Consider the following 12,117-nt stretch of genomic DNA (forward strand, 5'->3'; position numbering starts at 1 on the left):
GTGATATTGGGTGGTTTTTATTCATTGGTGATGTTATGGCAACCCTGACCAACTCTACCACGTTCATAATGCCATCTCCATTGAGGCGATACCTTTTTAAAAGCACACTATCATTTATCTCTCCAAAATGTTGACTGCAGCAGCCATGTTAGCTCTTTCCTGACTTACTCTTAGTGACCACGTCTTTATAGATGAAGGAGCTACTTTTGGCGTTAAAATGCTTTGTGACATTTATACAATTGTACAGCATCCTCTTTTCTCTCTTGTTTTTCCAAGTCTCCCATAAGTCTGTAAACCTGTAATTTCTGTTTACAAGTAAAAAGTGTAGTTCAGACTGAATAAGTGGTTTCCCATTGTCAGGGTGGCCGAGTGGTCTAAGGCGCCAGACTCAAGGTTTGTCTCCTTCCTCATCAAAGGGATTTCTGGTTTCCTTCCTCATCAACGGGATTTCTGGTCTCCAAATGGAGGCGTGGGTTCAAATCCCACCCCTGACAGATATTTTTACATGCAGGTTTTTAATCCCTCTGATTTGTCCTTTTTTTTGTGTAAAACAAGTTTGACACAGGAATTATTTCCTGTACCACTCGTTAGAATACCATGGGATTATATATCCGGCTCAACACCTTTAATCTCTGGTGATATTGGGTGGTTTTTATTCATTGGTGATGGTATGGCAACCCTGACCAACTCTACCACGTTCATAATTCCATCTCCATTGAGGCGATACCTTTTTAAAAGCTCACTATCATTTATCTCTCCAAAATGTTGACTGCAGCAGCCATGTTAGCTCTTTCCTGACTTACTCTTAGTGACCACGTCTTTATAGATGAAGGAGCTACTTTTCGCATTAAAATGCTTTATGACATTTATACAATTGTACAGCATCCTCTTTTCTTTCTTGCTTTTCCTAGTCTCCCATAAGTCTATAAACCTGTCATTTCTGTTTACAAGTAAATAGTGTAGTTCAGACTGAATAAAGGGTTTCCCATTGTCAGGGTGGCCGAGTGGTCTAAGGCGCCAGACTCAAGGTTTGTCTCCTTCCTCATCAAAGGGATTTCTGGTCTCCCTTCTCATCAGAGGGATTTCTGGTCTCCAAATGGAGGCGTGGGTTCAAATCCCACCCCTGACAGATATTTTTACATGCAGGTTTTTAATCCCTCTGATTTGTCCTTTTTTTGTGTAAAACAAGTTTGACACAGGAAGTACATCATGTACCACTTGTTAGAATACCATGGGATTTTTAAATCTGGCTCAACACCTTTAATCTCTGGTGATATTGGGTGGTTTTTAATCATTGGTGATGTAATGGCAACCCTGACCAACTCTACCACGTTCATAATGCCATCTCCATTGAGGCGATACCTTTTTAAAAGCTCACTATCATTGATCTCTCCAAAATGTTGACTGCAGCAGCCATGTTAGCTCCTTTCTGACTTACTCTTAGTGACTACGTCTTTATAGATGAAGGAACTACTTTTCGCGTTAAAATGCTTTATGACATTTATACAATTGTACAGCATCCTCTTTTCTTTCTTGCTTTTCCTAGTCTCCCATAAGTCTATAAACCTGTAATTTCTGTTTACAAGTAAATAGTGTAGTTCAGACTGAATAAAGGTTTTTCCATTGTCAGGGTGGCCGAGTGGTCTAAGGCGCCAGACTCAAGGTTTGTCTCCTTCCTCATCAAAGGGATTTCTGGTTTCCTTCCTCATCAAAGGGATTTCTGGTCTCCAAATGGAGGCGTGGGTTCAAATCCCACCCCTGACAGTTATTTTTACATGCAGGTTTTTAATCCCTCAAATTCGTCCTTTTTTTGTGTAAAACAAGTTTGACACAGGAATTATTTCCTGTACCACTCGTTAGAATACCATGGGATTATATATCCGGCTCAACACCTTTAATCTCTGGTGATATTGAGTGGTTTTTAATCATTGGTGATGGTATGGCAACCCTGACCAACTCTACCACGTTCATAATCTCCATTGAGGCAATACCTTTTTAAAAGCTCACTATCATTGATCTCTCCAAAATGTTGACTGCAGCAGCCATGTTAGCTCTTTCCTGACTTACTCTTCGTGACCACGTCTTTATAGATGAAGGAGCTACTTTTCGCGTTAAAATGCTTTATGACAATTATACAATTGTACAGCATCCTCTTTTCTTTCTTGCTCTTCCAAGTCTCCCATAAGTCTGTAAACCTGTAATTTCTGTTTACAAGTAAATAGTGTATTTCAGACTGAATAAAGGGTTTCCCATTGTCAGGGTGGCCGAGTGGTCTAAGGCGCCAGACTCAAGGTTTGTCTCCTTCCCCATCAAATGGATTTCTGGTCTCCATCCTCATCAAAGGGACTTCTGGTCTCCAAATGGAGGCGTGGGTTCAAATCCCACTCCTGGCATGTTTTAAATCCCTCTAATATGTCCTTTTTTGTGTAAAACAAGTTTGACACAGGAATTATATCCTGTACCACTTGTTAGAATACCATGGGATTTTTGAATCCGGCTCAACAACTTTAATTTCCGGTGATATTGGGTGGTTTTTATTCATTGGTGATGTAATGGCAACCCTGACCAACTCTACCACGTTCATAAGGCCATCTCCATTGAGGCGATACCTTTTTAAAAGCTCACTATCATTGATCTCTTCAAAATGTTGACTGCAGCAGCCATGTTAGCTCTTTCCTGACTTACTCTTAGTGACTACGTCTTTACAGATGAAGGAGCTACTTTTGGCGTTAAAATGCTTTGTGAATTACATTTATACAATTGTACAGCATCCTCTTTTCTTTCTTGCTTTTCCAAGTCTCCCATAAGTCTGTAAACCTGTAATTTCTGTTTACAAGTAAAAAGTGTAGTTCAGACTGAACAAAGGGTTTCCCATTGTCAGGGTGGCCGAGTGGTCTAAGGCGCCAGACTCAAGGTTTGTCTCCTTCCCCATCAAATGGATTTCTGGTCTCCATCCTCATCAAAGGGACTTCTGGTCTCCAAATGGAGGCGTGGGTTCAAGTCCCACTCCTGACATGTTTTAAATCCCTCTAATATGTCATTTTTTGTGTAAAACAAGTTTGACACAGGAATTATATTCTGTACCACTTGTTAGAATACCATGGGATTTTTGAATCTGGCTCAACACCTTTAATCTCTGGTGATATTGGGTGGTTTTTAATCATTGGTGATGTAATGGCAACCCTGACCAACTCTACCACGTTCATAATGCCATCTCCATTGAGGCGATACCTTTTTAAAAGCTCACTATCATTTATCTCTTCAAAATGTTGACTGCAGCAGCCATGTTAGCTCCTTCCTGACTTACTCTTAGTGACCACGTCTTTATAGATGAAGGAACTACTTTTCGCGTTAAAATGCTTTATGACATTTATACAATTGTACAGCATCCTCTTTTCTTTCTTGCTTTTCCTAGTCTCCCATAAGTCTGTAAACCTGTAATTTCTGTTTACAAGTAAATAGTCTACTTCAGACTGAACAGAGGGTTTCCCATTGTCAGGGTGGCCGAGTGGTCTAAGGCGCCAGACTCAAGGTTTGTCTCCTTCCCCATCAAAGGGGTTTCTGGTCTCCTTCCTCATCAAAGGGATTTCTGGTCTCCAAATGGAGGCGTGGGTTCAAATCCCACCCCTGACAGATATTTTTACATGCAGGTTTTTAATCCCTCAAATTCGTCCTTTTTTGTGTAAAACAAGTTTGACACAGGAATTATTTCCTGTACCACTTGTTAGAATACCATGGGATTTTTAAAGCTGGCTCAACACCTTTAATTTCCGGTGATATTGGGTGGTTTTTATTCATTGGTGATGTGATCGCAACCCTGACCAACTCTACCACGTTCATAATGCCATCTCCATTGAGGCGATACCTTTTTAAAAGCTCACTATCATTGATCTCTTGACTGCAGCAGCCATGTTAGCTCCTTCCTGACTTACTCTTAGTGACTTAGGAGTCCTCGAGAGGAATCCTAGAGCTACTTTTGGCGTTAAAATGCTTTGTGAATTACATTTATACAATTGTACAGCATCCTCTTTTCTTTCTTGCTTTTCCAAGTCTCCCATAAGTCTGTAAACCTATAATTTCTGTTTACAAGTAAGTGGTATACTTCAGACTGAATAAAGGGTTTCCCATTGCTATTTAAAGTTGTACTCCGTAAGAATTTCATCTGGTTAATTGTTTTTTAAGTTACTATCTATCAAATAGTAAATTAAGACAATGGTGATTGATCATGTGACCCACTAATGAAAGCATTTCTACTTGCCTTTGGCCAAGTATTCTAATATCAGTGTCTGTCTGTGGCGACCCGGGGATAGATGCAAATAAGCTGCCATGTTAGTGACACCGCTGACAGTGGTTGGTCTGTCCACCCAGATCGTCACTAACAGTTATGCTGTATTTCACTGATGTTCAGACTGCAACAGAGTAGGGATATGTTGAATAGTGGCCACCGGAACCAGTGATTTCCTGTGCCTGGAACACCTTAGGGGGATATGAATCTTTGACTGAAGACACTCCACTTCCTAACCATCATGTCATGGAGAGGGTCGGAGTATCTTTACATAGAAAATAGTTGCTCAGTGCCTTCTATCCTATAGATCATAATTTTAACATGTATATGCATTTAAATTCTTGTTAAACAAAACTTTGTTTCATAAATATGTCTAGTAATTGTTTTGTGAGCGTAACAGAACCTGAGTGCCCGCAATACTTTATTAAATTAAGGTTGACGTCCCCTCAGTCTTCAGCCTTCAGCTTCAGTTGTACGCTGTAAAGCTAACGTTAGCTAGCTAGCACTATCATTGGTGAACTGGAAAGTTAAGGGAAACTCACGTCAGCTCGTTGAAAATAATGGCTTTCCCTCTTTAGCGTTTAGCTTAGTGCAGCGCCAATTACTGTAAACAAGACTGCCTTCGAGCTCAGCTCTGCCCTCTTGTCCAAATATGTCAAAGTTCAGTTTGAAAAATCCCAAGATTGGCAAACTCGAGGCTTCAAAACTGTATTCCACAGACAAATGGGTGATGTCTTAGGAGATACATACAATTATTTTGCAATATATTTGCAGCACTGAAAGAAACCCTTTAGCACAGAACAGTGGGCCTTAACGCTTGACCCATGAGGTACAGATCAAGCCTGGCTAGCTCAGTTGGTAGAACATGAGACTCTTAATCTCAGAGCGTTACACTGGATCAACAGTATGTTACATCATAGCCGTTACTTTATTTGTATCATGATGCGAAAGCACTGTTAGTACACAGCTCAGAATGCACTCCAAAACCTTGAAAATAGATTGTGAATTAACATTACGCTCTATTTACTCCACCACCATCTCTGTAACTGTAGAAGCACCATCTTTCTGTAGTCCATGTTTCTGCTGGGATTTTATACTCTTTCTGAAAACAACTGGCATTATTTATCAGTTGTACTTTTTATATTTTTTGTGTAATAATTTCTTTCTCTTTGTTCTTTTTTGTTTTGTTAACCAGTCATTGAAAAGATAATTGGTGGAATAGATATAAATAAATCATTGGAAGGGTGGCAGTGTACTTGCTTAAGAACGTTGTGGAGAGGAGAGGAAGTGACAGACAGAGACAAATAAACATCATTCCACAGCTGTCTGTGTGTGTGTGTGTGTCCGTGTGTGTGTGTGTGTGTCCGTGTGTGTGTGTGTGTGTGTGTGTGTGTGTGTGTGTGTGTGTGTGTGTGTGTGTGTGTGTGTGTGTGTGTGTGTGTGTGTGTGCAGGTGCGGTGGCGACCCAAGGTTCTGTACTTATGTGGTTTCAAAATGAACTGTTTACTCTCCATGTTTGTTTCAAATATAGGCTGTGTGTGTTTATTTTAAAAACAGCTTTTAGAAAACGAGGAAATGAATAATACGTGTGTGTGTGTGCACGCTAGGGGAGGCTCTCTTCAACTTGACTTGTGTACATAGACACACACACACATGCACATGCTTTTAGGCACTGCTATCTCCTGCTCACACACACACTCTTAAAAATGCAGTCTTTCATTTAGCTTTCAAACAACCACGTATCAAATTTGGCGTTAACATTTTTCTTTTCTGTCACACACACACACACACCCACACACACACACACACACACACACACACACACACACACACACACACACACACACACACACACACACAGAGAGACACAACCTCTGTCTTTCCTGCTTAAGCCCCTGTTCCTTGCAGGGCTCAGTGAGAGGCTCAGGGGATTTAGATTGTACAAGACTGGCAGATTTAGACTGACTCTCTCTCTCTCTCTCTCCCTCTCTCTCTCTCACTCCCTTCGCTCTTTACAGGCCTACTATAAAGTATAAATCTAACATGTGAAACAGATCGAGCAGCAGGAGAGGAAGAGAGGGGAGAGGAAAGAAAAGAAAAGGAGGACACAATAGGGGACAGTTGGGAGAAAAGCAAAGATGGGAGTTAATGATGGAGGAAAGAAAGGAGAGGAAGTGGAAAAGACAAAGGTCTACACACTGTATGTTGATGTTTTTGTACATCAACAAGCTCCTTTCTGTGCGTGTAGTATTTGCCTTAGTCTTTATGGATCTCTCCCCAAGTGCTATGTTAGCAGGACCGTTATTTTTCTGCCAGTTAACAAGCTACACAACAGGTGGCATGTCAACAGGATGGTGTGTACAGTATGTGTGTGCAGTTCAAAGTGTGCAAAGTACGTGTTTTATTTATTGCTCTCTTTAAATACAAGCAGAACCAACTGTAACATTTAAAACTGAAAAACACACGGACAGTTTATCTTTCTCTTTGTCTCTCGCACACACACATGCATAAAGTGTGTGTTTCGAGAAGGCAAAGCTCATGGCAGTCTTCCAGCGCTGTCCTCTCTGCTTCCTCTCTGCAAATTAACTCCTGGAGGAATTCAAGGCTAGGGTTACCCTCCTATCACTCACACACACGTACACACACACACACACACACACACACACACACACACACACACACACACACACACACACACACACACATACACACACATACACATACATACATACACACACACACACACACACACACACACACGTGGCTTTATGCTGTTTCCCCAAACATACATGTTTGATGTTACTGCTGAATCACATGAAAAACCATCATTCACTTCTATCAAAAACATCTAATTGGTTGTGCCTCACTTTCTCTCTCTGTAGACACAAAACCGGATGAAGCTGATGGCGGACAACTATGAGGACGACCACCTGAAGGTGACCTCTCCAAACTCAGAGCAGCCCAACAATCACAAGCCCTCCCCAGACCAGGTAAGATCTTTGCCCAGGACAGTGACTCGTCACCTGGTCCCATCCCCCTAACACCTCCTAACATTATCACTCCTATGTGCCCTAAAGTAACATTTCTAAATCTCCTTGTTTTCATTAACAAGTCTTTGTCCAAATATAAGACTGACCTTCCAGCAAGTCACACTTCCATGTGTTTGAACTCAGTGTTACATTTAACTTACTGTATTTCTCTAATTATATATAGTTGTGTCAACTATTACTAGCTAACATGTTTTTTAAAAGTTTCTGCTCCCACTATGTTTTTCTACAACATGTTTTTCTACTATTTTCCTTCACAAAACTAACTTCCTGCTTTCTTCAAACTCACGCTGCCGTTGGACTGAACTAACCAATAGGACGATGAGGAGGGCATTTGGGCCTAGCGAACCGCATGCCTTCTCTCTCTCTCACTCGGTCCGCCATTTTATACAGAAGGGTGAGCGTCTTCAATTTCTGGATCCTATCGTGATTGGATGTGTTCATCGTTCATCTTCCGTCCTTTTCTTTTCCGTTGCCTCATCCGTGAGTTTGTGATCTGGTTCCGGTGTTGTGATTTATTCGTCACCTCTTTTGTCGTGTCATTTTTGTTGTGCTCGTTTCTTCCATTCTTTTCATCAACATTCGCTCTTGAAACTCTTCTTTCCCATGAGATTTTCCTCCTCTCTTTATTATTTCCTGTTGTCTCGTGTGAGTGACCGCCATTGATTTTCTCACTTTATTTGGGTCACCCAGATCGCCCGTTCGTTCACTACCTAAACATTAATACTTTTGAATCAACCCTTAAATTACTGTATGAGCATAATCTGCACAATTTCATCCGTCGATTTCACTTCATCTTCTGATATACTATTTTCTTAATTTCCACCCTGCTCTTCTTTTTGTGTGTGTATGTTTGTATCCATGTATCATCACTTCTTTCCACCTTCATTGATCCCTTCAATGATGTTTCTGGACTGTTTCTTTTCGCCCTCATCTCCCTGATACCTCTCATCTTTTACATGTATCTCTTTGTTACTGATTTTCCTGTCGATCAGTGCATCACTTTTCTTAGTGGACGTATGTACTTTATTGGTCTTTTGTCTTTTATGACATGATAGTCTCTCAGCTGGACCTGCTCTATGGGTTGGATAAAGTGATTTATGAAAGCTGTTGCTTATCCAAAATATGAAGTACAAAGTTTAGCTATTTAGGAAATAGCTACCCTGCAAACATGTTAATTCAGGCTTTTGGGTTTGAACCTCACATTTAGTGATGGTGTCCCGTTGTGCACACTCTTGCCACTCATCAGATCACTTTCTGTTGGATTTATGATGGATGGACACAGTGTCCACTGTTACATTAACCCACAAAATGACAAATAAACAAGACGAAATGGCAAAATGCTCACCTGCAAATATTCATAACATTGATGTGCTCAGCGTGCCAGAAAAGTTACTCCTTAGACTGCTTACTAGTCTAAGGCTTTTATCTTGAAAGGTAAGAAAAGAAGAAGTGTGTCCACCGCTACCTTCGTCTGGGTTGAAAGGAGTAAAGATGCATGTGCGCGTGTGTGTGTGTGTGTGCGTGTGTGCGCGCCTAGTGTAGTCTTGTGAGAAAAGTCGACACAGTAATCACAGCCTCCCCTACTATGTGTTGTCAGCATCGAAATTTGAGCCATTTTCACCGCATGAGAAGCCCGGCTAGCTCAGTCGGTAGAGCATGAGACTCTTAATCTCAGGGTCGTGGGTTCGAGCCCCACGTTGGGCGGCAGAGTTTTGGACTGTGTCCTTGGAGGATTCTGGATGTAATTGTGTTACCATATACTTGGGATTGTTGCAAGACGGCTCCTCTTACACAGCTGTTTCCCCTGTGATGTGTAGGAACTGTAATGACTGTATATATGAAATTGCATTACTTACTGTAAAATGAACTCATGACACCTCAGTTTGTTGTACGGTGCAGTGTAAAAGCTGTCGATCTTGTAGAGTATAGTCTTTCTTAAGACAATAAAACAATACTTTCAAATATTCAAAGTTGGTTTCAGTTTTGAAACGATGAATTGCTGAAAGTATGTTTTAAGTTTGGTCACACACTATTAAAAGGGTAGTATTTGGTTTGATCTTCTGACAGGACAGTGGAGGCGACACTACATATGAGTAGCACATGCTGCTTTTAGCACAGCTCAGTTCCTCCAGTGGGATTTCCCACTGGGATGTTAAAAGCCCAATGGTTCACCAGCGGATCTAAGTTTGAGCCTGGTTATTAATTAGCAGTAGCACCTCCCTGCTGAGAGGCAGGCCAACCATTCTCCACGAGTTCACACACACATACACACACACACACACACACACACACACACACACACACACACACACACACACACACACACACACATACAGTAAAGACACACTTCTTCATGGTGTGTAAGGCGGGTAATCTGCCATAGCGCATTACATCAGAACAGTGAGTGATTGTGTCTCTTCCAATAAGGGAATTCTGTGCTACGATTGGAGAATTAAATGCTTCAGAAAGAAATGAAACACAGGAGAGCACTCTTAACACACACCAAGCATTTTCTGGTATTTTGCATTTTTAATGGTCTTCAGTGGCATTAGATGCATCAGTGAAAAAAGACAGGGAAGAGGTGTAACTCCTTTTCTATAAAGGAATTCAGTGTTTTGGTTTGTGAGGTTTTTCAATATTTTGAAATGACTCAATGAGTAACGACCAAAAGCTCTGACTTGTTATATCAAACAAGGTCTCACAAAGTTGATCTGTATGGACGTCCATCGATGATAGCTCCATTGATGGTAACAAAAATATTTCATTTTGACATTACTGCTCTTGAATTATTAGTGAAGTTAGTTATTCAACTTCCATGACAGAATACAATCATACAACTGGAAAAACATTCTCTCTTTTTCATAAAGAAAAAAAAGAATAAATACTTGTCTAATGCTTCATATAAAGGTCCTTGTAATAAGCATTAGTTAATTGGGCCTTAAAAGATGCTTATTAATATTATGTGTCAATTATATAAGTGTTTAGCATCAAAAATATGTTTACTTATTGATTAGACATTTATAAGAACTTATAAGAAACAGATTATCATGCATTTATTAACAGTTAACTATGTACTTATTAAGAGTTGTGACTGATTAAATAGTCAACTATACACTAACATTTAATGTGTTAGGGTTAACTCAATCACAGCTTTGTTCATAAAACAAGAAAATACTCTAGTATCCATTTTGGACCATTTTAGGTTTGCTGTGGGCCCCCCTGCTCATTTAAAACAAGGCAGAGAGCACACTCAGCGAGCACACTGAACTACAGGCTGCAGAGACGAGTGTGTGTGGAGCCGAGCATCAACCTTTTTAGTTCCCCATCGACATTCAGAAGGCAGAAAATCTACACAAATTCCGCCGCAGGCTAAGAAGATGTGAAGAAGAAAAAAAAGCACTTATATGTAGCACTCTATAGATCGGCTTTTTTGAAGCTACCACACTTACTTAATAACTTGCTCCTCTGGTTTGTAGCCTAATTGTCGAATGCACTTATTGGAAGTCGCTTTGGACAAAAGCATCAGCTAAATGTAATGTAATATGATGTTGAAAAGTTGTTTTGACTAAAGGTCCCGGGGACTTTGGGTCGATACACAGATATAGTCTGTTTTGCAAATACTCACATTTAAGAAGCTAGAACTATGGTTTCTGTTTGGCAATTTAAGACTTAATTAAAATAGTTTCAGATGAATTGTAAATAGTTCAACTAATGGTTTCTAATTGGCACTTTGCTCTTCTGTAGCGGCACGACTAGAGAGCACTTTTTGAAGGACGCGGCCAAATCTTTACTCGATCTTGTCTCGATTAGGTTCAGGGTAAAACCGACAAAGAGGACTCAGGATTTCATTTCGAGATCACAGCTCTGGGGATTAGGGTTTTAACAATTTCAATTCTGAATCGAATATCAATTATAAATTACATTTTTATGATAAATTTGACCTTAGTGTGAGAAGAGACAACACAATAAGTCTATCCGCCCTTTCTGAGTGTTCTCTGCTTCGAATTTTGAGAATTACCAGAGGATATTGTTGCCCGGCTAGCTCAGTCGGTAGAGCATGAGACTCTTAATCTCAGGGCCGTGGGTTCGAGCCCCACGTTGGGCGTTGGACTTTTCCTCTATACATCTTAGACAGTTAATATGAATATGTCCATGTATAGAATGCATGTAAGAATCTTAGAAAAAGTGATCCATTCCCAAAATTGCTTCATCCTTGGTTGTGTAGGACTTGTGATCACTCAAGTACATTTGATAAAGCAGTATTTACTGTAAAATACACTCATGATTCCAGTTGTTGTTGGGTGCTGTGCAAAAAAACCCCCAAAGAACAAATTGATCTCAACACATCAAATGTAGAATCTAGCCTTTCTAATGACCCCAAAAAAACAAACCCCTTTCAAAGCTGGTTTAAGTTTTGAAACAATGTAATGTTGAAAGTGTCTCTTTTATCTTTATCTTCTGTGGGTGTTTTTTTGGGAATGTGGATGTTTTAGATCAATTTCAGGAGTGCCTATGGTTTGCGTGCTCCACATTTTATCATAAGTGTCTCATGCAGTGTGGTCTGGTTCTTGACTTGATCTCGATTTACGCTGTCTTGACAACAACACTGCTTTGTAGTGTAGCAGTTAGAAAGGAATTGTTTTCTACCCACTAGTAGTGTTTACTAGTTTTGTCACATCAGCAGTCATGATTCCAGCACTGTCAAAGTGAAATCCTACCTCCTCAACAGCTGATGCTCCTGGTCAAATAGTGTGTGTGTGTGTGTGTGTGTGAGTGTGTGTG

The 12,117-nt window shown here is 40.4% G+C and overlaps 1 protein-coding gene across 2 annotated transcripts in view; it reads left to right on the plus strand.

Moving 5' to 3' along the window:
• The window catches only part of LOC310962762 (ELKS/Rab6-interacting/CAST family member 1-like), a 140,804-nt gene that overhangs the window by 104,962 nt on the left and 23,725 nt on the right, over positions 1 to 12,117 (plus strand). For both annotated transcript variants that reach the window (XM_083935324.1, XM_083935325.1), the window contains one exon: positions 7,168 to 7,275. In XM_083935324.1, coding sequence (XP_083791450.1) covers positions 7,168 to 7,275 — 108 coding nt within the window. The remainder of the gene's footprint in view (positions 1 to 7,167; positions 7,276 to 12,117) is intronic.

The sequence above is a fragment of the Echiichthys vipera genome (genome assembly GCF_963691815.1).
Source record: "Echiichthys vipera genome assembly, chromosome: 20".
NCBI lineage: Eukaryota > Metazoa > Chordata > Actinopteri > Perciformes > Trachinidae > Echiichthys > Echiichthys vipera.